Here is a 27,163-nt window from a genome sequence, read left to right on the forward strand (position 1 = left end):
GAATTGAAATAAAAAGGTGAAAATAAGAGGAAAACCCCAAAGGTGAGAAAAGTTGGGGTTTCCAGAGTTCTCGGCTGTGTGAACAGGACCTGTGGCTCTGTAGTCCCTCTCGGGAGAAACTCTCCCGCCCAACTCTACTCTTCTTCCTAGACAGAGTCTAATAAAAACAGGCATTCGCCTGGCCTCAGTCTAATGGTGTGTGAGGAGGCTCCTCACACCCCCCGGATCCTGATACTGATAAGCAGTTATTCATCCTATACGTCAGCCGAGAACTCGGTCACCCCAACCTTATCAGACTATAGATTACATGTACAGAAACTCATGGTTCTGCTGGAAAAAATCAATCATGCTAAGTTGCAAGAAAAACGGCCTTGCTTTGAGCACAAGGACACAATATACATACATTCTAAGTCACAATGTGAATCATCATGAATCGTGCTAAATGCTTGAATAACATACTGATTAAGTTAAATGCTGATTTAGTTACACACAGATTAACCCTTTAATCAATGAACAATGAACATAGTAAGGCAAAACTCCTCCGTATTCTTACACACTTGTTAATTCTTCACAAAAAACAAACAAAAAAATCATATATTTATGTTTGAAGCCCAAAATGTGGCAAAAGTTTGAAAAGTTCAAGGGGGGGGGGGGGGGGGGCCGAATACTTTTGCAAGGCACTGTATATAGTGGTTGCTTGAATGTATGTTTGGCTGTGTACAAAAGCTTTTGGCTAAATGCTTAAGTTGAAAGAATAGATAAGATTGCAGATCTTGCAATATAAAAGCCTTTTATTGAATCACATAGATATGAATATGAGTAAATACATAAGGTGATGTAAAACAACGATAATAGCTGGTACTGGATAAAACAATCAATAAAGTAAATGGATTAGATATTTTTAGTACCTTTAGAGATATATAAAAAAACCCTTTAGCAAAACGATACCAAATAAGGAAAAGATAACAGAGTATTTAACTTTAGCAACACAACACAACCAAATATCCCTGTAGATTAACTTGCAGATTTTTAATCAGACTGACTGAACCATAGACCAATGAGAAAACCAGTAGAGCAGGGGTGTCAAACTCATTTTGGCCGAGGGCCACATTGGCATATTGGCTGTCCACTGAGGGCCAGATGTAACTTATAAATGTAATAAAATGTAATCAAATGTAATATAAAATGAATGTAATTACTCCTTAATGTTAAATAACTCTCAATATACTATTTATTCAATCAAATATTACAGTTGCATGGAAAAAAATGTTTGCTTGTTGCTCTATTAACATAAATCCTTTTAATTTGTCATGTTATGAAATCCAAAAACTCCATCAATCAAGAACCAAACTATTCAAGTGAATAGGAATGACATAAAATACAAGTTACATTAACTTTGATCAAAACGTTTGATACTGAAATAAGGCTTAATAAATATAAAATTAAAAAATTGTGAGCTGTTAAGAACATGTGACAGATTTAGCATTTCCTCAGATTTAGCAGTTCCTCATACAACCACTAGTCGGAGCTGCAGCAGCAGCACAAGCCCGCAGTCTTTACTGAGTCAGAGCTACAGCCCAGCCACGGGCTACAGGGCTCAGCTGAGCCAGTCTGGAGCGTTTTTACAGTTTTTAAAATTCTTCTGTGTAGAAAATAAAGGTTTTGACCCCACTAACCGAATAATACAGCTCTCTACAGTTCATCTTTCAGCCCAAGCAGCTAACAGCAGCAGTTTAGAGCAGCGTCACGGAGTCACTGCTGGGATGACATTATAAACAGGTCAGTTAGCGCGCTGCTAACCTCAGGATGTTTATAACTACGGAGTTTAGTGAACACACCACGGCTGCAAGGTTAGACTGTTGAAGGCTACTGAAGACTATTAAAGTCTATTGGAGGTTATTGAAAGGGTTATTGGGGGCAGAAATCAGTAAAGGCTGGTTAGATAAGTGATTCACGTCCTCGTCCTTTGCTGTGGTGAAACTGTGACTAGCGCTGTCACAGTGATGTTTATTAACGTCATTAAAACAGATTTTGTCAGCTATTGTCTTATAAATATTTACACAGAACTTATATCTCTCCTAACAAGCGTTTATTTTGGTCAGTAACACTCTTCGTAACACAAAAGGCACACCGGTCTTTCGCCTTGAAGCACAGCCGTCCGTCTGCATCAGCTTCTCTTTTTCTGGACATTATGGGATAAACGTTTGTATGTCTCAATTCCACCCGCGAAGTTACGCCTTCCCTCCGGCAGGGTTTCCACATCAATGACTACACTGCCGTGTAGTGGCAGTAAGCCGTAACTTCGCGGGTAATACAATCAAGCATTGTGGGAAAAGTAGTTTTTGGTCAAAGAACGCTTCTGACCTATTTATTATAGACACTAAGATCTTACAAGCTCTCGCTTGGATGTGGCCACATTTGGCCCGCGGGCCTTGTGTTTGACACATGTGCAGTAGAGGGAATCAAGGATCCTGCAGTCTTACTGCTGCATAGCCTGCTGAGTGTTGCTTTCAGTATGGAAACTACAGCTAGACCGTTTTTTTTTTTTTTTTTTTAACTCTGAAAAGGATTTTGTTGGCCTTTTGTTGCAAGCTAAGAATATTCTCTACTCCTAAGAATACTCTACTCCTTTAAACTACGACATCTAAATTTTAAAAGACTAAGTAATGCTAATCTAACATCTGGAGCAAACACTGGCAGTGCCCTCGCTCCAACTACAAACTACAAACGTGGAGTGGAGGAAAAAATAAAGAAAGTTTTTATATGTAAACAATTGAGAATGTGTTAAGGCTGTAAATGACAGAAGTTGACCAAATGATCATTTCCTACTTATGGCAAAGCATATTCAATTTTTAAACGTAAAAATGTCCCAGAATGGTAAAATCCTCACTTTTGTTTATTATTAGCAGTGTTGGGCACGTTACTTTGAAAAAGTAATTAGTTATAGTTACTCGTTACTTCTCCAAAAAAGTAACTGAGTTACTAACGGAGTTACTCCACTATAAAAGTAATTAGTTACCAGTAAAAGTAACTATCGCGTTACTTTTTATTATTCGCCCGTCAAAAAAAGGAAATCAATTATGCATTTACTATTATTATTAGAAAAATAACAAAAAATAACAAACGAAAATAAACCCAAAATGTTGACAAAAATATAATCTAACGAATTTCAAAAAAATAAAACGAAATTCTCCACATAACCAAAGAAAATTACTAAAACTTGTAATACTGAAAAAAGCGGAAAAACGCGTCTGGGGATGAAATTTAACAAACCAAGCCACACTCAAAAAAAATATGTATATATAAAACAAAATAATGGACAAAAACAACAATTTAATGCCCGTTAAAATGGTATTAATATAACAGCTTCACCAAAAGAGAATAGAGCTTAGATCGTGCCCAAAAAATCCGACCCAGCCAGAGCCCGTGCACATTCTGCCCAAGCCTGAACCATGAACTGTCATTATGAGCCCGACCCGATCCGCCCCATAAACTGTCTGTTTTCGGGCTGATTGAATGAGCGAAATAAAATCAGAATTATGTTAATTAACACTGTAACATAGAAGCATAGAACTATTATTTAATTAACATGATTTTAAGAACAGCTACACACAGTGCTGCAAGTCAAACGCGGAGGCGTTCACGTGCGCCCAGAGCTACGTGATTACATTTTTCATTTTTATTATAGTTCAATTTTATTTTGTTTTTATTTTTTCTGTTCATTTTAGGGTGGGCTTGCTAGCGCTAGCGCTTTACACAAGAACTAACGGACCACGAGGTGCCGCGCGCTCGGCACAACAACTCCCGCTGTACAACTCCGCTGTACAACAGCGCTTATAAATAAATTAAACACAAAAATGAGGGTATTCTATCAGTAATTTCAGTTCGTTTTAGTTAGTTTTATAAACACAAAATACAGTTCGAGATAGTTATGTTTTTCCTTTTAATTACCGTTTTTATTAGATTCAGTTAACACAAATGTTTTTCACTTTCAGTTTTCGCTATTTCGTTCGCTTTAGTGAACAATAATAATTGGTTACTTAGCAACATTGTGATTATCACACCAGAGCTTTATATAAAATAAAAATAGGAGCCCGATTTTGGGACGGTCTTTGGGTCAGGTCGGGTTCGGGCAGAGAATCTAAGCTCTAAAAGAGAAAGCAGCAGCACCACAAAAACCGGAGCAGCTAAAAAAAGCTTAACGTCCTTAAATCGGAACTTGGGCTGTCCACGGCAATCACTGAATTGATTAGAGCACGCAAATAGTCACAATTGTGCCTCACTTCACCACGCCAACCCACAGGCACAGCGGCCAGAAGCTCAAGTTCACCGGACAGAGGAGGGGTTAACCAGGGCAAAGCGAAGTAAAAAAAAAAGTTCATAGAGCTGCTAAAGTAACGTGCAGTAACGGGGTGTCGGAAATGGTAACGGCGTTATAGTTACAGTCATAGTAATTAGTTAGATTGCTCGTTACTGAAAAAAAGTAACGGCGTTAGAAGATTAACCAATAATCACAATATATTCTTTACATATATAGTAAAACATTGTTTGATCAGGCATGTGACTAACACAGGCCTTATTATGACAAATTAACCCACATGATACATAAGGCGTTTACTAACACATAGGACCTATTATATGGCGGACTAACCACGCCCCACTAACACATTAACATATAACATAAGAAATCCATTGTGTGACGTGTGTAGCTTATGCTTGAAGCATTTCGTTCACTGCATGTTTCTGACTAACGGCCATCAATCATCAGCTATTGCACTCTGTGCGAACTGAATTGATACAAAGGAGACTTCAGGACGAACAGTGCGGCACTGTCTGATTACTGAAACAATATCACACTGTCTGACTGGACCCAGTCAATTCCTGAAACAATATCACACTGTCCGGCTGGATACAGTCAAGGCCAAACACTAGTGGTCCGGTCAGACACGTGAAACGGATTACTAACACGTGAAATTACGCATACTAACATGAGATGATTTTAGCAACGCCTCATCAGCAGGTTTCACGTCATTAGAGGGGGGGTTAGAACTTATACTGAGACAGCTAATAATTGGTTTTGTATGTTCTCCTGGATCCAGTACTTTGTAATAAATACTTGGTTTGCTTTCAACTTCACTCCACCTGTCTGACTCTCTCTATCAAACGAACACACAGGGGAGTTGTACCCCGGACGAGAGGTGGGTGTTGACCCACCTTTCATTTTCTTTTCTACAACAGGTCCAATACCTAAATAACATCTGGATAACAGTGTTACAGGGCAAAATAACAATCCAGTAATAAATTGACTAATCTATAACCAGGGTTCATACACCTTTAACAAGGTAAAAATCAAGCACATTTCAAGGCCCATTTTTAAGTTTTTCCAGCACCTTTCAGCTGTCGTAAGTTAATGATAACGATGATCTCAAAACTGCGATTCAGCGATAATCAATATATCTCAACTATTCCACACTTCACAGCAACTATACTACTGAGAAAAATAGCAGGAATTATGGATTTATTTGTGTCAGATTTACACAATTGAAACACCACTAGGCCTATTTTTTTTTTTTTTTTTTTTTTTAACTGAAAATGTAGAGGTGGGTAACCCAGGTCCGGAAAGTAAAAATGCCACCCAGGCCTATCTACCATCCCCCTGAATGTTAAAATTCAAGCATTTTCCAGGATTTCAAGCTCATCATTTTTAGTACACCAACTTTTCAAATACATTTTAAAACCCACAATTAAAAGGTACTGATTCATAGATGATGGAGGGATAGAAGAAGAATTTTTTTTTTTTTTTTTACATTACCACACACAACATCTTTGGGACATCAAATGGTTCATGTCTTTTGTCCACAGAGTGAGAAATAGCACTAAATCTCATTAACTCCATCACTCTGGATTTTAAGCTGTAGCCAGAAAACAACTGTTCTCAGGAGAACAGCTTTTCTGATCTATTGTCTGTAGAACTGACTGTGCTACAAACATAAGCCATCATTTTAGCGTGATAAAGGCTGACCATTCTGGCTCTCTCTCATGTATTTTATAATAAATACAATATTCTCATGTGTTAATATTTTTTTGGGTTTAGGGCTGGGGCGACGCGTCGACTTAATCGACGTCATCGATTACGAAAATACATCGATTTGCATAACGTGCGTCGGCGCGTCGTAAATATGTTAATTAACACGGTAACATAGAAGCATAGAACTATTATTTAATTAAAATGATTTTTAAGAACAGCTAAACACAGTGCTGCAAGTCAAACGCGGAGGAGTTCACGTGCGAGAGAGAGAGAGAGACACACACACAGAGAGAGAGAGAGAGAGAGAGACACACACACAGAGAGAGAGAGAGAGAGAGAGAGACACAGAGAGAGAGAGAGAGAGAGAGAGAGAGAGAGAGAGATTCGCTTGTTCTGGTGAGAGCTCATATTCTAGTCCCATACATAATTCTGCAGGTCCCTCAGTGTTTTCTGCCGTATTTTGCGGCTAGCGCGAGCGCTTACAACTGACACCGCGGACCGCGAGGTGCCGCCGCGTTTGTCCCGCTTCGCGGACAGAATCGGCACAACACCCCGTTATTTTCGTTATTTCTTTTTTTTTAAATAAAAATATAATTAAAAAACAGACGCCTACATCTCGGACTATTTTCTGGAGCCCGGGTCGGATTTCGGGTCGGACCTCGGGTCATGTCGGGTTCGGGCAGAGAATCTAAGTTCTAGAGAGCATGGACTCCGGAGAGCGATCTCCAGCTACAAAAAAACGCCAGCGGGCATCTAAAGTTTGGGAGCATTTCACGCAAAAGGGCAACAATGTGGTCCTCTGCCATATGTGCAAAAGGAGCACTTGAAGCGCAAACATCCAGGAGCACTATGTCCACAGGGTCACACAGTAAGTTACCGTTTACATCAGGGTCTCCGCGGGTGTCCTTAAAAAGACTTAAGGCTGTCTACCAAAGGTTTTAAACCTGCCACAGGCAGAAATTATACAGTTTTTGGTTTATATTTGTGCATGGCATTTCGCAGTTTCCAGAAACAGTAGCATTATTCATAAGTTCAGGTGTTTAGCTAAGCTAGCTGCCTTAAGTTATTTTAGCTAGAGCCGTCGGCGCTGCGGTGTTACACCGTTTTCTGTCACCGTCGGAATTTTGTGACCAGTGCTCACGGTTATGAGCGTTCATTGGCAAAACAGAAGCTTTCTATACCTACACCTTACCCTCAGCCCTAAACTGAACCGTTTTGGCCAGTCGGGGTAAACATTAGAAACGAACACGTTTCGAATCGGCCAGTGCACCGGTCTGCTGAGAACTACTTGCCCGTGGTCACAAAATCTAGCGGCCACAGAAAACAGTGCAACACACGGTTGTGGTGTATGGGAGCTTATTCATTTTTAGCGTTATAGATCTAAACGTGTTGTACATGTAAGTGATTATAAGTGTGGGGTTTGGTTTAGTAGGCTTGTGTTGTTGTTGTTATTATATATAAATATAGTATTTTATCGTTTGCTTTAAAACGTAAAATAATAATTATTTAAATGTTTCTCAATAAATAGATTAGTCGACTAATCGAAAAAAATAATCGTTCGAATAATCGTTTAAAAAATAATCGTTAGGGACAGCCCTATTTGGGTTCATATTGTATATGTACACTTTTTATATCTATCTATCTATCTATCTATCTATCTATCTATCTGAAGTCAGACTATGTTGAAGTGTATTCAGAAAGGATTAAATATATAATAATAAAATAATATATATTATTGTGTAAATCAGTGGTTCTTCAGCATTATTGTCTTACCATAGGCATACTAACTTACCGGGCTGTTCTATCTGCTTCTTCTGCTGATTACTAGAGCCAGATTCACAATTTTTGTTCACTGTAAAAAGAGAAACAATTTTATTTGCATTCCAAAAGGTTCAAATGCATGGATGTTTACTTAATGCACTTTCTATACAGCAGCTGAGAACATCTTAGTTTGGTCTGTTTTTTATTCAGTAAATTAATTCACTGCATGAAAAACACCTTCTGATAATATGAAGCTCATGTTTATTCGTATAAACTACACTTACCATCCATTTCTATAAATTCACGGTAAAGAGTAACTGTTTATTATACTTTGGGTTGATTGACAAATATCTTTCAGTTAATTATACTTTGGGTTGATTGACATATCTTTCAGTTATGATTACTTTTTTTTAGTGACATAATTATTGTGTGAAACCTTGTATTCAATATGCATAACCAATACTCACATTCTATCTGATCATTTTTATTACTCACAGTGTATTTTTACACGCATTTATATAAAAGATTAATCAATAATCACAATATATCCTTTACACACATAGTAAAACATTGTTTGATCAGGCATGTGACTAACACAGACTCTATTATATGACAAATTAACCCACATGATACATTTACTAACACATTAACATATAACATATTAGATGTAGCTCAGGCTTGAAGTATTTTGTTTTACTGCATGACCCTAACTAACGGTCATCAATTCGACTGGTACGGGGCTAAATTGCTACAAAAAAGGCTATTAGATCAAAGCAGCCTTTTGCTGAGTGAGTGCCTCCCTAAAAAACCTCTGCTTCAAAGAGGGGGGTGACGCACACACACAGATAGTGCCAGGATGTTTCATTCTGGAAGAACACAGTCAAGGCCAAACATTAGTGGTCCGGTCAGACACGTGAAACTTGAGTACTAACACGAAGACACTGTACACTACTTCTCTATTTTAATTCGGTTAAAAAGAGCAGATGCTGTCCCTGCTCGGGTAGACACTGTACACTACTTCTCTATTTTAATTCGGTTGAAAAGAGCAGATGCTGTGCCTGTTCGGGTAGACGTGTACCTACTTCTCTATTTTTATTCGGCTGGAAGAAATAACAAAACAAATAAAACGGGGTATACATAGCAGTATAAACTATAAGTTTGAGGGAAGTGAGTCTGTGGCCAATAAGTGTGAGAGAGTATGCGTGTGTCTGTGTGCTTATTCCAGGAACTGAGTGTGTCTGGCTTTGTGATTGTGTATGTGCGACTGACAGAGAGAAAAAGAAAAGGGTCTACGAGTGTCTGTTACAGGGATTAAAAGTGTACCTGCGAGTGTGAAAGTGTGCGTGTCCAGTTTTCCTGTGAGAGAAACAGGAAATGTGTATCTTGTGTGGCAGAGGTAAGAATGTGTGTGTGGCCGTGAGTGAGAAAGTGTGTGACAGCGAATTAAAGAGTGGGTGTGAGACAGAGTGAGTGAAACAGAAGTGTGTGCGTATGTATTGGAGTGTGTGTGAAACTGTGTGTGAGCGGGGCTCCGGTGAGCGGTGTGATTGGTTGAGTGTACGAAGTCGTGAGTGACAACAAAATAGGAATGGATGAGTCCCACTGCAGGGGAGGAGTCCAAGGTGAAGTAGGTGGAGTTGGTCCAGCCTATTGGTTTTAGACTGAGAGGTTGGTTTTATTTGTGAATTAACGCTTGTGGGACATCATAGAAAACAGAACATAAGTTCAGTAGGGAAATAGAGTAATACACAGTGACAATGGGGGACAGAGGTGAACAGGGGGAAAAGGCTTTTGTATGGGTAGATATATATATATATATATATATATATATATATATATATATATATATATATAAGAAAATATAAGGATAAAAAAACCTAACTATAAAAGGTAAAGATCTATCTGTAAACGGAGCGGTGCAGTAGATGTTATTAATGGTCATAAATAATTAAATAATTAACAGAGGAAAGTGCGATGACATCGATTACGAAAGTGACTGAGGTGACATAGAACTATAATATAATATAATATAAAATATGCATACATTAGAAGACAGTTCTAAAATAAATAAAAAAATGTGAAAATGTGAATACCCAATCATGAGTACAGTGTACTTTAATGTAAGCAAGGTTGGGGAAGGTTAATATTAATAATTAAGTTGTTGAATAATGGTGTGTGACTGGATAGATAATTAGAGAATTTAGAGAATTTAATAAAGGGAGTTTGGGGTTGGTTAGCAACACAAATACAAAATAAAAAGAAAAAGAAAAAGGGGAGTCAGAATTGAGGAAAATGATTACCTTAATTTTGGGTATTAGACTATATCTTGGGGGCCCTAACCTAACAGGGACATATGTCTAACTCTATATCCTATAAGCAAATCTAATAATGAAAAAATGACTGTGTGTGGCTGTGTCGGAATCGTTTCCTATTGCAGAAATACTAAGCAATTTGGATTGGCCATTTTTGCAGTGCTTTGTAAAAACTGAGCAGTACATTTTCCCCCATATAGTTCACTATTAATTACATTATATTATAATAATATTGTACAGAAGATGTATGCTAGAAATTCCAAAATATACTATGCCATGCAGTACTGCTGTGTCAGATGTCCTCAGAGCAGGACAAATAAACATGGTTTATTATTTGATTTTTAAATAATCAGTTCAATAAATAGAAAATACTACATAGTGAATAGTGAATGAGTTAATGAGTGAGCCATTCCAAACACAGCTTTTTCTATCAGGTGATTTAGTCAATTATCTTACTATTCGTTTCTTATTCAGACTGATCTCAGTTCAGTCCTAGCTGAATCAGACTTATATAAGACAGATGTAATATCTAATTTCTCTATGATCTCATGTATCTGAGTCTATGCTGATATTTTGATTCTCTTAAGAGGGATAGTTGATTTCAGAAACCAATGAGGAAAGACCTTATTTATTTGAAAAGGAAACTCAGTATTGGATGTAATACAAGCATTAGTGAATTGGGTCTTTCTCATTTTAAATAAGGGGACATCAAATGTGTTTAAAAATGCAGCTCTCTGTTTTGCTTTACGGTATTAAATTAGACTAGAAAGAGATCTGGAAAACAGCATAAATTTAGTTTTCATGCTTATACAATGCATGAATGCATAATTTTCTGGCTGTAGCATGAACAAAATCAGCTAAGCAATATAAAATTGTTTCATCTGCATAATGGTAAAGTTTGCAATCTGAGAAGCAGAGCCAGCAATGTAATTTGTGTGTATATATTAAATAAAACTGGACCAAAATGTAACCTTGTGGTACATCTGTGAGATACAGATGCCAAATCTGAATAATTATTCATTGACATGCACTGTTTTCTATCAGTGAGGGAGATTTGGGTCTATTCCAGAGCAGTGTCATCAAAGCAAATAATTTGAGTTAAATTCAGTGGAAGAGAAAAGGTGATAATGATGGTAATAAATAAAATATGTATACAGTAATAATCTATAATAAACTATGGGTACTTGGTGCCGTGCACAGGCTTTCACGGTCAACATCAGAGTGTGAGTTTCTGACAGTACGACATACCTGGGTGTGCGCTCCCTAACTGTACCATGCAGGAACACTACGGCACTGAATGTTGATTAAACAGTGCTGCTACGCTGTGTGTGGTTCAGTGGGCTAGGCTGGTTAGCCAAAGACGGGTAAGATCGCAACTTATTACACAGGGACAACCTAAGGCAGGCACAGTCTCGATCTGACCACCACATGCAACTCAACAGACCACGGAGAAAACATCTCTGAGGAGTTAGAGGAGGGGAAGTGCAGCCCAGGGGGAGAGTGAGTGGATGAATGAAGTGATTGGGTGTGTGTCAGTGGAGGCCTGGGCAGGGTACGCCAGCTCAGTGGACAGTAAGAGGGTGAGGCAATTTTGCGTTAAGTTCTCTGAAACAGAAACTCTGTTTCAGGAAAAGGGGGAGAGGTAAATAGATGATCATTATTACCACCATTATTTGCCCAATAATTATTTTATACTTTTTATCTTTTTAAACCTATTAACCTTTTTCATCCCTCACCACTATTACTAAAATTTTTGACCAATAATTATTTTATAGATATAGAGCATTTTTTAAACCTTTAGCTTGTTTATCTTTTAAAGTTTGATTTTAAAACAACCACTATGCAGATGAGCAATTACTTTCAGCAATATTGTAAAAGTTTTAGCTTTTAAGACAAACTCAATCCTAACTTTAAAATATGAAATGTAGACACAAAATTAAACTCTCACTATTCAACATGTAAGCCATTTTTTGAACAAGAAAAACAGTAAGTGAGACTTGATAAATTGTTTAAGGAAATAGATGTATTGTTGATAATTGTGGAAAGCAATCTGCTGTGCATTGTATATGCATAAATACATATTGAACATATTGATCAGTAAATGAAAAGCATTGTTTGGATTTTATTTGCTATAATAACAAGAACAAAGCAAAGCATAAAATTGTTTATTGATATTGCTAATATTATTGTCTGTAATGGAACGATTGATACAGAGAAAAATAATCACGTTCCACTTATCCAAATTCTTAAAGCACTAAATAAAATCAACTAAATCTAGAAATCAAGTCTTTATAAAATCTTGGGAATTGAAAAAGTCAGAAACATAATTTCTTAGTAAAATAGCACACCGCAGAAAATTAAAAGTGGCAGGTAAAATAATATAGCCACAAGCGGTGATTCTAAAGTCCAAGCAAAAGTAACCCAAGAAAGCCCAGTACATCAATATGGAACCATTCCTGAGACAGAAGCCACATTGTGTGTAGTTTGTGCAGAGTTTAAAACTTTGGGCCCTGATATTCTATCAATCAGTGTGGAGATGGAGGGGAGAATAGAGCAGCTGATCATTAAAACTTTGCATGGAGCAATAATAATAAACATGATTCAGATATATTTCCAAATGTTTGTTCCTTATTTATTATCTATGTAGTATTATCAATACAATATAAGAAGATATGCAGGAAGCATTCAGTGGGAGGTTTAACAGCAGGTGCGTTTAAAGCAGCAGTTTTGTGCTGTGAAGCAGTAAAATATGGTCTGTACGATGATACTGCAGAGTTGAGGTGTGTTTTGGTAGTGTTTGTGAGAGTGGACGTGTTTGAGTTTGTGAGTGTGTGCATGCACGAGAAATAGTGTGTGTCTAGTGGTAAACTGGGTGGTGAACATTAGTAGTGTTCGTAAGATCTAATTTGGATATAACAGAGCCACAGGGAAGCAGTTACACTAAAAGGGAAAGGGATGTGAACAAAAGTAAGGTAAAAGCCAGTAATTAATGGTGATGATAATTAAATGTTGCAATTTAAAATTGAAAATTCCTAAAAGTTAGGGATTTAAAGAAATGACTAAATGCTATGGATTTAAAGCACTTTTGACAGTAAAGATCATGATTGAATATAACTGATAATCAGGACAACTGAAGAAGGTTAGAAAACAAAATTGGGCTTAAATCTGTGCACAGACAAAATTTAAATATGAAATAATTAACTTCCAAGGGGAAATTAGAGCTCAAGTTAAGTGTGATAAATGTATTTTAACCATGTATTTTAACTTGCAGGAAGGAGACACGGAGGACGCCTTAAAAAACTTCCAAAATGAATAGTGAACCTTAAAACATGATTATAACGAATACAAAAGTTTCGTTTCAGATCTGTTTACACAGGGGGAGAAGGAGAACGTGGTGCAAAGGTGGACCAGTCCAGACACAAAGTCAGGGCTCCTCCGCCACTACGCACGAAAGGGGAACGAGCATGGCTGGATTGAGCCTTTCCAGGTGACTGAGAGAACAACGTACGCAGATCAACTGATAGGCGAGGGTTCTACAGCTGTGCAGCAACAGAGATCGCTCACAGAGCAAGCAGGAGGAGACGAGACAGCTGAAAAGTCTGTACCCTCACCAGGCCGCAGCAGGAAGGAGGGGCAGCAGAGCCCCCGCAGCACGGGCCTGGCCTGGCCACAGCAGAGAAAAGATTTCTCAGAGCGCAGCAGCACACAGCCTGGCTGTGACCAAGTAGAGGAATTGAGGGAGTGACTCATTCAACAACGTTTCAATTGCGTCAAAGTACACTACATACAGAGACTCTTAAACACATCTCATTAAAAAACACACATAGTCTTATCACACACCAACTCATACTTTTCATTCACTGATATTGCAGACATCAAGAGCCAGAATAAAGCTCTTCGTACGTGGGGCTGAGGTAGTATACCTTCAGAACCCTGAAACAAGAAGAAAGAAGAAACGAACAACACGCATTGTAACTTTAACATTTACACATATAGGGTTATAAACTGTGATTTGCTAAATTAGGGGGGGAACACATTATTTTTCTTTTACAGGTTGTACTGAACATTGCTTTGCCTTCAACTCTAAAAAAAAAAAGAAATTGTAAAAAAAAAAAAATAATAATACACTCTGTAACCTTAACACTTACACATATAGGGCTATAGGTAACAAGTTTATTAAATACTGGGAAACTTAGAGGGAAAACACATTTATGGTTTAATAATGGCTTGGTACGGAAAAAGGGGGTGGGACAGGTCAAAGTACGGACACTATAACGGACCAGCATTTCCTCTGGTTATTCCAATATGGCTCCAGATAATAATAACCGTTGCCCTCATGGGTATAATGATAATAACACTGACCATTGTCTCAAAACAAACACAATAGACAATAATGGGGAGGGAGCGGCCTATACTGGAGTGTGAGGAAGAGCAAGAGGAAATGCTGGAAACCAACCAGTCTTGGGGATGACTTTAAGGCAATGATGTCACTTCCTCCTTTGATAGGGTTAACCTGGACCGCCTGGGAGGCAGAGGGGTCGTGGGAGAGTTTTTCCTGTCAAAAATTGGTTGGAAGGCTGCCTCACAGGTTTTCGCTCCCACATTTTAGTAAAATGTTCATACACATGTTTTCAAGTGTTGAACATATGTAAATACATGATTTGGAGGAATTACGGTTTGTCGACGTATCTGTTTGATACGTCGAAAGGGGGAATTGTGGAAAATCTTACGAAGAAACCTTGTTTTACCTTGAATGTATTGACAAACATCTCACAATCATGATTACTTATCCTAGTATCTAAAATTACATAATCATTGTGTGAAACCTTGTATTTTATTATTTTATATGCATTAACCAATACTCACACTATATTTGATCATTTTATTACTCACAGTATATTTTTTACACATTTATATAGAAAACTAACCAAATAACCAACATATATTCTTCATATTCTAACCACCATATAGTGAAACATTGTTTTTAACAAGCATGTGACTGACACAGACCTTAGTCTGACAAACTAACCCACATGATACATACATAAGGGGGTTTACTAACGTATAGACCTATTATATGGCTGACGAATCACGCGCCGCTAACGCCTCACTGAACTCATTGTATGACTACGTGTTTTTCTCACTAAATCATCAGATAGTGCATTCTGCATGACCTTGCTGAATACAAGAGACTTTTGGACAAACAATACAGTCTTTCTCTCTCTATGCACGTAAAGTCCTTCACCTGTCAAAATTAAGGAGGACACGCGCACAGGGAGTGCAACACTGTCAAATTACTGAACAATGCCGTACTGTCTGGCTGCTCACACTCAAGGCCAAAGCATCAGCGAATCTTGAGCGCTAACACGTAACACCATGCATGCTGACATAAGATGATTTTAGCAACGCCTCGTCAGCAGGTTTCACGTCATTTTGGGGTATATACATGGAGTCAGATGATTAGGGGGGTCAGAGCGTATGCTGGGACGGTGGATAACCGTTCTTTTGTATGTTCTCCTGGATCCAGTACTTTGTAATAAATACTTGGATTGCTTTCAACTTCACTCCATCTGTCTTGACTCTCTATTCAACGAACACGTAGGGGAGTTGTAGCCCAGGCGAGAGGTGGGTGCGGACCCACCTTTCATTTTCATTTCTACAACACTACTTTATTTCAGTGTGGAATGTTTTAGCTAGCTAGGTTAGCTAATGTTAACTACTTTATTTCAGTGTGGAATGTTTTAGCTAGCTAGGTTAGCTAATGTTAACTACTTTATTTCAGTGTGGAATGTTTCAGCTAGCTAGGTTAGCTAATGTTAACTACTTTATTTCAGTGTGGAATGTTTCAGCTAGCAACTTTAGGTAATTTGAACTACTTTATTTCAGTGTGGAATCTTTATAGCTAGCTAGGTTAGCTAATATTAACTATTTTATTTCAGTGTGGAATGTTTTAGATAGCTAGGTTAGCTAATGTTTACTTTATTTCAGAGTGAAAAGATTTAGCTAGCTACGTTAGCTAATGTTAACTACTTTATTTCAGTGTGGAATGTTTTAGCTAGCTAGGTTAGCTAATTTTAACTACTTTATTTAAGTGTGGGATGTTTTAGCTAGCTAGGTTAGCTAATGTTAACTACTTTATTTCAGTGTGGAATGTTTTAGTTAGCTAGGTTAGCTAATGTTAACTACTTTATTTCAGTGTGGAATGTTTTAGCTAGCTAGGTTAGCTAATGTTAACTACTTTATTTCAGTGTGGAATGTTTCAGCTAGCTAGGTTAGCTAATGTTAACTACTTTATTTCAGTGTGGAATGTTTCAGCTAGCAACTTTAGGTAATTTGAACTACTTTATTTCAGTGTGGAATCTTTATAGCTAGCTAGGTTAGCTAATATTAACTATTTTATTTCAGTGTGGAATGTTTTAGATAGCTAGGTTAGCTAATGTTTACTTTATTTCAGAGTGAAAAGATTTAGCTAGCTACGTTAGCTAATGTTAACTACTTTATTTCAGTGTGGAATGTTTTAGCTAGCTAGGTTAGCTAATTTTAACTACTTTATTTAAGTGTGGGATGTTTTAGCTAGCTAGGTTAGCTAATGTTAACTACTTTATTTCAGTGTGGAATGTTTTAGCTAGCTACGTTAGCTAATGTTAACTACTTTATTTCAGTGTGTAATGTTTTATCTAGCTAGGTTAGCTAATGTTTACTTTATTTCAGAGTGAAAAGATTTAGCTAGCTACGTTAGCTAATGTTAACTACTTTATTTCAGTGTGGAATGTTTTAGCTAGCTACTGTAGGTCATTTTAACTACTTTATTTCAGTGTGGGATGTTTTAGCTAGCTAGGTTAGCTAATGTTAACTACTTTATTTCAGAGTGAAAAAATTTAGCTAGCTACGTTAGCTAATGTTAACTACTTTATTTCAGTGTGGAATGTTTCAGCTAGCAACTTTAGGTAATTTGAACTACTTTATTTCAGTGTGGAATCTTTATAGCTAGCTAGGTTAGCTAATATTAACTATTTTATTTCAGTGTGGAATGTTTTAGCTAGCTAGGTTAGCTAATATTAATTACTTTATTTCAGTGTGTACTGTTTCAGCTAGCTACTTTAGGTAGTTTTAACAATTTATTTCAGTGTGGGATGTTTTAGCTAGCTAGGTTAGCTAATGTTAACTACTTTATTTCAGTGTGGAATGTTTTAGCTAGCTACTTTAGGTAATTAATTCGCAAAATGAGTTTTTACTTTAAAAAAATAAGTTTAACAGTTGTCAGTAAAACTGAATTAAAATAATAAGCAATCTAAACGTAATTTTTTAAGTAAGTGTAGCGCCATCTTGTCCCAGCGCTGAAAGTGATGTCTCGAGGTTGGTTCTCCAACGCCTAACATATAAATAACTATTAGCCTACACTGGTTCCTTAATGGATAATAAAAGCCAAACCAAAAATAGATGCAAAGAGGGCACCTTTGTATTGCCCCTGGGTGTAGCAATACTGGGTGTAGTATAATTTTATAGGGTTAGCCGCAATGCTAGGGTTAGTAGCGAGCATTTTCTACACGAAGACTATGGAGGAGAGGGTTGTTGAGTCAGGAGCATTAATTTAGTCGTTCGCTGGACAAATAAGCTGAAGTCCGAGGCTTTTTTCCTCCTTTTTAATTTTAACTCTGAACAGCTGGGATGTACAGACCGTCCGACTGGAGTTACTATAAAAGCAGCAGCTGTGAGCTGCACGGAACGAGCCAAACCACACACTGCTGACAGTTAACAGATAACAAAGCTAGCATTAGCTACTTAGCCTGCTAAGTTAGTGAGCTAAATAGCTAATGCTAGCCTTTTTAAGATAGCTAGCCAATGCTAGCTAACACTAGCTAAATAAAGCTAGCTACCCAGCAAGCCTTTTAACTTACAAACTGAACGGTTTATCAACAATCAGTCTTAATGAATTTTGAACTTTACATGCTAAATATTTAAATGTATATAAACAGGCTAGTTTATGGGATGGCAATACCTGCTGTTGACGGGCTGCAGGGTTTCTGCATGGACCTCACATAGAGAGAGAATAGACACCTCCAAAAAGTCTTGCTCTCAGACAAGAATCTGAAAAGTTCTGCTCAGGGTTCTGCAGGGAAGATCTCTGAGCAAATGGTCCACGTTAGCCTCCTGACAGCATATACACTCGGTTGCAGTCGGCACGGCAGTGCAGTGACCGCATCTGCACTTGGTAAAGTTAGTGTTATGAACACGAAATGATGACCAATGAGTCAGAGCTTAGAATTTAAAATGTATGAAAGTTTACTGGTAAAATAGTTTCAGCATTACATATATATAAAAATATATATTAGAAAAGAGTAAAAGTACATCAACGAGTGAATGTCCTGGAATATCAAACATACGAGAAAACATAACATTAATTTCAATAAACATCATCTGGATCAGATTCATTTTGCTGAATATGTAAAATCCGTTGTTAAATTCAGTTCATGTTTGTTTCTGGTGGAACGTGTCCCAAGTGACAAAGTGAAACATTTGTGTAGGATAAGGTGTTCTGTCTGAAAGATTTACGATTTGCGCTTTTTATTGCCGTGGAACAAATTTGGGACAGTTTTCTCTCCTGTGTGAATGCGCTGGTGATTTTTGAGATTACCCTGTGTAGTAAAAATCTTCCCACAGTCTGAGCAGTAATATGGTTTTACTCCAGTGTGAATGCGCTGATGGTTTTTGAGATTACTCTGTTCAGTAAAACTCTTCCCACAGTCTGAGCAGTGATACGGTTTCTCTCCTGTGTGAATGCGCTGGTGTTTTTTGAGATCACTCTGTGCTGTAAAACTCCTCCCACAGTCTGAGCAACGATACGGTTTCTCTCCTGTGTGAATGCGCTGGTGTTTTTTGAGATCACTCTGTGCTGTAAAACTCCTCCCACAGTCTGAGCAACGATACGGTTTCTCTCCTGTGTGAATGCGCTGGTGGTTTTTGAGAGTACTCTGTTGATTAAAACTCTTCCCACAGTCTGAGCAGTAATACGGTTTCTCTCCTGTGTGAATGCGCTGGTGTCGTTTAAGTTCACTCTGGGTAGTAAAACTCTTCCCACAGTCTGAGCAGTGATACGGTTTCTCTCCTGTGTGAATGCGCTGGTGCAGTTTGAGATGACCCTGTTGATTAAAACTGTTCCCACAGTCTGAGCAGTGGTACGGTTTCTCTCCTGTGTGAATGCGCTGGTGTTGTTTAAGTTCACTCTGGGTAGTAAAACTCTTCCCACAGTCTGAGCAGTGATACGGTTTCTCTCCTGTGTGAATGCGCTGATGTGTTTTGAGAGTACTCTGTTGATTAAAATTCTTCCCACAGTCTGAGCAGTGATACGGTTTCTCTCCTGTGTGAATGCGCTGGTGTTGTTGGAGATGACTCTGTCGATTAAAACTCCCCCCACAGTCTGAGCAGTGATACGGTTTCTCTCCTGTGTGAATGCGCTGGTGTTGTTGGAGATGACTCTGTCGATTAAAACTCTTTCCACAGTCTGAGCAGTGATACGGTTTCTCTCCTGTGTGAATGCGCTGGTGATTTTTGAGAGTACTCTGTTTAGTAAAACTCTTGACAGAGTGCTGATGTTTCTCCATGTCGGGACTTGGCTTTATTTGTCTATTAAATGTAGCAAACTATTTTTGTGTGTTCTCCAGATTCTTCAGGATGGCTTGTGCTTCCCCTCTTTCAGCAGTTTAACTTTGATCTTTTGATAAATATCCTGGTTGTTGGTGGTGAATTCCAGGAGAATATTTTCATTTCTGGAAAAGACAAAAATGCCAGTGAATATTAAAATAAAAGCAAGTCATTTAACTGAACAGAACTGCCTAAATCAGTTAAACCAGAGACTGTGTATAGCTGGACAGAGCATCATCTCTCAAAAGTGAAGCCACCACAGGTCGGGCACCCCCTGCTGTTCGGCTGCAGAAAGCTGTGTAACTCCACCCATCCCCATGGGTTTCAATGGCAAAACAGACAACTCTCAATCACGTTTTTTTTTTTCTAATATACTGTAATAGGCTCTATGCACGTAAGACTTCCGCCTTCATCTATACCGGCATTCTCATTTCCGGTTAGCTATAAGTGCATTGTAAACAATGGCATTTTACATACAGTGTTTGCATTATTGCATTTTGTTAAGATATAAGATGCGGTCCAATCCGAAGACAGCTGCCTAGGTAGTCATTGCCTTCAAAGGCAATGACTCCCTTGTTCGGCAGCATTTTCACACATAAAGGATATTATGAGGCAGCGCGTTCGGGACACGCTCTGGAGTCAGCATACCGCATCACGTCTAGCGCGCTGTGCTCGTGAGCTCTGTTTACTAATAACTAAAGTTATTAACCACTTACCTCAGGATAAATCTTAAAGCAACGGCAGATATTTCTTTTTACTCACCCAAATATTACAGATTAACTTTAATATTCCTGTTTTACTTTAATTATACACTTTCCCTCACTTCATACTCCGAGTATGGTCAGTTTTATTTTTATATTTAATTTATTTTTGATTACCTGCTTTACAGAAATGCATGAGTAATGAAACCATAATATAACAAATATTTTATGTAAGCCATCAAAGCTAAATTAACAAACTAAGCTACGTGTCACACAGTTTTACCTTTTAGTTGCATAAATAAGAAACATAACATGTTTCATAAACTTCTTTATTTGCAAATAATTGTGACATTTACCCATACCCACTAGTTGAGATGTGATACTAAAATAAGCATAATGACACTAAAAACACAACAAGCAAAAAAACTTTATTAAATTCACAGAAAAAAACTCACACATAAAAAACTCACACATAAAAGGAGGTCTGACCGGAGTTCATCTTTCCTGGCCCGTGTTCATCACTGTGAACAAAATAATCTGAATTAGAAACAGAGCTAACAGCGCTTAATTCCACTATTTACACATTAAATCACAGTTACTCAGTCTAACAGTTAAACTATTTACACATTAAATAACTTATACCTAACAGTGACTTAAAACAGTTAAAGGTTTTGTAATACTGGACGGCCGGGTTATCTTAGTTTCCTAGCGGGGTTTCTTCAGCACTGCAGCCGCGTTTGGTACTCTGTAAGTCGGCTAGATGCGTGTTAGCTTACCCGGTAAATTAGCGCGATGAGCTAATGGTAGCTTCACCCGGTCAGGTCTTACATTACATAACGTACAGGCAAAAACAACACTGGAAAACAACTTAAAAGAGTCTAAAACATACTAGTCTGATAAACACATGCAGCGGTGAGTGGGAATACAGGAGAAAATTACTTACATTTGTAGAGACACCATGTATTTATCTGAGCGCTGGAGCGCTGATCTGGTGAAATTCATCATAAAGCATGCATCTCACGCTGCTTTCAGAATAGGGATAAAATAGGGCAGATCCCCATGTAGGAGCACAGGCTACCTTCCGATATAATATTGCATTTCCGTTCGCTATAAACTCCACATATCCTGTAGTACTCGCTGCTAAAAATGCAAACAGGAAGTAAGAGTGCCGGTATAAACCAAAGCGGAAATATGTCACTGCTGCTGATGCTGAGCCTATTCTACCTCCATTATTTAAATGCAACAGTAACCTCTGCTTATATTGTCAAAATTTTATATCCCCACAGAACTCGTTTTTTAAAACGTTATTCAGCTCTATTCAAAAAAGGTGTGGTTATTGTAAAAGGGCTGGTTATGGGCGGGACCAATAACAGACCGACAGCTCCGCTCCGCCCCGCTCTGCAGTCTGTGACCGCGAGGCAGCCCTCAGGGGCGGGGTTATTCAAATGAGTAGGTTGCTATCCACAGTCTTTCTCCCTCCTCTGGTCACTATTGCGCAGAATCGGGTGTCAGGATCGCCAACATGGCGGAAGATTTTGGCTTCATTTTCATTGAATGAATGGGAACGGAGACACGGCTTCCATCTTTTTTTACAGTCTCTGAGTTAAACTATACAGATAAAACTACAGGGACATCTTCATATTTCCATAAAAAGGGGGGCGCTGGTGGTCTTCCAGCCACCTGTTTAGTGCCTTTATGAGGACTTCCCACTGTTCAGACACTCTTAATTCTGTTCTGGTCTCACTAGAAACTGAGAACTTAAAGAAAGAAAGAAATAAAGAAACGTGTGCCGAAAAAACAACATGCAGTGGTTTGAATCACGGTGCCGAAGCTTGATTCGTTCTACATTGATCATGTGACCAATGATGTCCGAAGCCTTTTCCTTTACACTAAATTATAAAATATTTCATGCATCTTAAACAATGACAGTAATTAGGGTTGGGCGATGTCTCCTCAATGGGCAGATGACAATGTTTACAGTGAAACAACGCGATTGTCGATGATTTTGGGTTGGGCGGAGGGGGGGTGCTGACAGAGCTTTGACTGGTGTGTCACGGGAGCGTGTAGGGTACTACAATCAAAATTGTTGGAGTACTGAATACTACATACTGAGCAGTGTGTAGTATGCAGTACATACTAGTGCAGTATGCAGTATAGTTGTATGCCATTCCAAATACAGCCAGTGTTTAAAACTAAAGTTTTTTTTTAAACTTATAAATGCATGAAATAATGTAGATAATAAAATAAGTAATAAATTGTACTATTGTGGAATAGTACAGTATAAAACATGCTGTCAGCAGCTGAAATAAATATTTTTTCTTTATAATGTTACTTCTGTTCAAACTTAAGTCACGTTGTTAGGCATATCTGTATATGTAACAAAATATTTTAAATAAAGGTAACATTAACAATTAGTTTACATCAGTCAACTGTGCTTACAACAGTAAGAAACACTGTAAAATTTTTAATTAATGCTTCAACTAGTTATTACATGACAAAAGTTAGACATTATTCACCATTAAAATTCCTAAAAACTCACGAGTTAGTTAACAGGATCTACTACATTTTTAAACATTGGTAATTTAGAAATATGTGATGTCTTGCTTAGAGTCATTTAACAAATTTATGTCAGATATTGTGGACACATTTTTAGAAATCCACTTATTCTGATGCATTTTACATCATAATGCCAAATATTTCTCAAGCAGCTCGTCTGCTGCTCTAGTATGCTTGTTAAAGAGCAGACGGAGAGGCAGGTCTCATTCTCTCCTCCTGCCTTTATTCTCTCTACACGTTTACACCAAAAAATAACCCAGCAGATTATTAAGTGTCTGCAACTGCATATACATCTCCTACATATCACCGACTCAATCCCGCACGTTCTGCCTGACCTGCGCAGCGCATCAATTAATTCATGCGTTGAGCTTTAAACGCGCAGATAAGCTGTAACTGGTGGATCAGCACAAAAATCACAGTGTGATTTATTACATTAAAACACAGAACATTTTCCTCTGCTGAACCTGACAGAGCCCGAGAACAGCGGGGGGAATTCTCCCCAGCAAAAAGCTACACATCGGCCCTTCGTGGGCTAAGTGTGGGCACTGTGGGCAGGGGCTAGCCCATTAAAATTCCAAACAGGCCCAACATGGGTTTTCTGTGGGCAGCCTGTTCATTGGCTGGCCCACTCAAATCCTATAAAAGGCCGCTGTGGGCTAGCCTGAACTGGTCCAGTGCATTAATGCCCCTGTAGGCCCAGTGTGGGAATTATTTGGACAGCCAACACTTTGATGCGCCCACACAAATCCCAGGCAGGCCCACTGTGGGTCAGCCCACATTCAGCCTGCACCATTTCACACCCTGAAGGGCCAGTGTGGGTTATATGTGGGCAACCCGCACTCTGGCATGCCCACACAAATCCCAGGCAGGCCCACTGTGGGTCAGCCCACATTCATCCTGCACCATTTCACACCCTGAAGGGCCAGTGTGGGTTATATGTGGGCAACCCACACTCTGGCATGCCCACACAAATCCCATGCAGAGCCAGTGTGGGTCAGCCCAAATTCAGCCTGCACTATTTCACACCCTGAAGGGCCAGTGTGGGTTATATGTGGGCAACCCGCACTCTGGCATGCCCACACAAATCCCATGCAGAGCCAGTGTGGGTCAGCCCAAATTCAGCCTGCACCATTTCACACCCTGAAGGGCCAGTGTGGGTTATATGTGGGCAACCCGCACTCTGGCATGCCCACACAAATCCCATGCAGAGCCAGTGTGGGTCAGCCCAAATTCAGCCTGCACCATTTCACACCCTGAAGGGCCAGTGTGGGTTATATGTGGGCAACCCGCACTCTGGCATGCCCACACAAATCCCATGCAGAGCCAGTGTGGGTCAGCCCACATTCAGCCTGCACCATTTCACACCCTGAAGGGCCAGTGTGGGTTATATGTGGGCAACCCGCACTCTGGCATGCCCACACAAATCCCATGCAGAGCCAGTGTGGGTCAGCCCAAATTCAGCCTGCACTATTTCACACCCTGAAGGGCCAGTGTGGGTTATATGTGGGCAACCCGCACTCTGGCATGCCCACACAAATCCCAGGCAGGCCCACTGTGGGTCAGCCCACATTCAGCCTGCACCATTTCACACCCTGAAGGGCCAGTGTGGGTTATATGTGGGCAACCCGCACTCTGGCATGCCCACACAAATCCCATGCAGAGCCAGTGTGGGTCAGCCCAAATTCAGCCTGCACCATTTTACACCCTGAAGGGCCAGTGTGGGATATATGTGGGCAACCTGCACTTTAGCATGCCTACACAAATCCCATGCAGAGCCAGTGTGGGTCAGCCCAAATTCAGCCTGCACTATTTCACACCCTGAAGGGCCAGTGTGGGTTAAATGTGGGCAACCCACACTCTGGTATGCCCACACAAATCCCATGCAGAGCCAGTGCACTGCACCATTTCACACCCTGAAGGGTCAGTGTAGGATATATGTGGGCAAAACACTTTAGCATGCCTACACAAATCCCATGCAGAGCCAGTGTGGGTCAGCCCAAATTCAGCCTGCACCATTTTACATCCTGAAGGGCCAGTCTGGGATATATGTGGGCAAAGCACAGTTTAGCATGCCCATACAATTCCCATGCAGAGCCAGTGTGGTCAGCCCAAATTCAGCCTGCACCATTTCATACCCTGAAGGGCCGGTATGGGTTATATGTCTGCAACCTGCACTTTGGCATGTGCACACAAATGTCATGCAGGGACACTGTGGGTCAGCCCAAATTCAGCCTGCACCATTTACACACTGTAGGCATTGTGGGTTATATGTGGGCAGCACGCACACATATGTGAGCATGCCCACACAAATCCTATGCTAGGTTACTCTGGGTCAGCCCAAATTTACCATTCAATATTTTACAATCTGAAAGTTTGTGTCATAACAAGTTCATATGAAGGGTATCTGAATATGTTTTATTGTTTTTGTCTGTGAGAGCTAGGTAGATTAGCTAGCTTAGTGGATAGGAGCAACACTGTGTGAAATGTAGCATCAGCTCTGAAATATTTTCTAAACCAAAAGTGGAGAAAAATCAAGGTACCACAGCAGAGTTGTGCAGAGACCTTTGGAGGGGCAGGTGCTCAAAGTCAAAAGGGTGCACATGGAGCAAAAATTTGAAACACCTGTAATATCATTGATAAACTCTGATGCACATAAAACACACACACACACACACACACACACATAGTAACATCTCATATTTGTCAAGACATATACTGTATAGCTATACATTTTTATTTATAAAAATATTTTTATTTAATATTTTGGATAGCTACGAATTTGCTCCATGGTGCTGATTCATAATCTCACCTTTATTATTGGTAGTGCTGATAATAAATAAATAAAAATATTAAATTATAAATGTATTTGTGCTTGACTATACACTTTGTGTAAGCCAGCAAGCAAGGTTATAAAAGTTACATATTTTTTTATTTTTGCATGTGATATTTAATTTGTGTGTATTCGTGTGGGCGCGACAGGGCAGTGAGGGCATGTCAATGTGGATCATGTGACCGACGAATCCACCCCCCTCCCCCTCCCCCCTCCCTGCACGTGCCTTTACCACAGAGCAACGATCAAGCTTAAAGGCAAAGTCAGTGAGTGACTTTGGTCTGTCAAAGTGACTAAAAGGTAAGTTATAATTTCTGTTCTACTATCCGCTTTTCTATTTTTTGCTAATGTATGCTAATGTGGTGCTAATGCAGTTACCACTCTCAGGTTATTGTAGCATTATAAGGGTAGCTATGTCGAAGTTAGCATTGTGCTAAAAAAAGTTAGCATTGTGCTAAGTTAGAATGAGAATTTACCTCACATTTAAATAACACAAGGGGCTCCTAAGTTGGCAGCTTATCTCGGCTCTTGGAGAAAGACTGCTGTTAAGTAAGTTAACTTTATATCCAAGTATGTCAACAATAACCAGCTAAGGGAACAATGGCTTGCTAAGGGAAATATTAAGGGAAATGGAAAATGGAAAGATATCCACTTAAGCTAAGGGAAAGATAGCCAGTTAAGCTAAGGGAAAGATATCCAGCTAAGCTAACGGAAATATAGCCAGTTAAGCTAAGGGAAAGATATCCAGCTAAGCTAAGGGAAAGATAGCCAGTTAAGCTAAGGGAAAGATATCATTTTAAAAAGTTTTGGTATTTTTGTGAACCTGATATCCTGATATCGGCCACCTCACATGTTTATAGAATGTAACTACCAGTCACACACAGTGACTGTAAAGGCTATTTATGTTTCACCATGAATAGCCTGAAGAAATTCAAATTCAAATAACTATCACTATATAAGAATCACTGTAATCAAATACAGTCTGCAAATTTCTCTAAAATTAAGCATTGTACATGAAAAGACACTAACAGATGTAGTATTTACCTGACTGCATTCTCATATCTCTATATTATTATTTTAAGAGGCCGTGAGAAGATCAATCATGCCACCACCAAAGGATGCAGAGATCGAGCAGGTTGCAAAGGTTTGGCTTTGGAATGCACGGGACCGTTCAGGTGGACGGAAGCATCGTCTCATGCAGTCTCTTCAAACAAATAGTTAATTTATGATCTATGCTATATTAATGCATAAACAATATTCATTTTTGATATTATGATTAACTATATCTGTTCTATTTATGTAAAGTACATCTATTTTCTCCTTCATTATTATT

At 39.0% G+C, this 27,163-nt stretch overlaps 1 protein-coding gene across 13 annotated transcripts in view; it reads right to left on the reverse strand.

Moving 5' to 3' along the window:
* Positions 1–18,360: 18,360 nt before the first annotated feature.
* LOC111196715 (zinc finger protein 484-like) overlaps positions 18,361–27,163 on the reverse strand; it is a 353,380-nt gene continuing 344,577 nt past the window's right edge. For 8 of the 13 annotated variants that reach the window (XM_049477424.1, XM_049477425.1, XM_049477428.1 and 5 more), the window contains exons 2-3: positions 20,915–20,965; positions 18,361–19,868 (exon numbers count right to left, since the gene is read on the reverse strand). In XM_049477424.1, coding sequence (XP_049333381.1) covers positions 18,651–19,703 — 1,053 coding nt within the window. In that variant the 5' untranslated portion in view covers positions 19,704–19,868; positions 20,915–20,965 and the 3' untranslated portion in view covers positions 18,361–18,650. Of the gene's footprint in view, positions 19,869–20,914; positions 23,473–27,163 lie in introns of those variants that run through there. The other 5 variants (XM_049477430.1, XM_049477429.1, XM_049477420.1 and 2 more) reach the window with 4 other exon arrangements.

Source organism: Astyanax mexicanus, chromosome 4 (assembly GCF_023375975.1).
Source record: "Astyanax mexicanus isolate ESR-SI-001 chromosome 4, AstMex3_surface, whole genome shotgun sequence".
Taxonomy (NCBI): Eukaryota; Metazoa; Chordata; class Actinopteri; order Characiformes; family Acestrorhamphidae; genus Astyanax; species Astyanax mexicanus.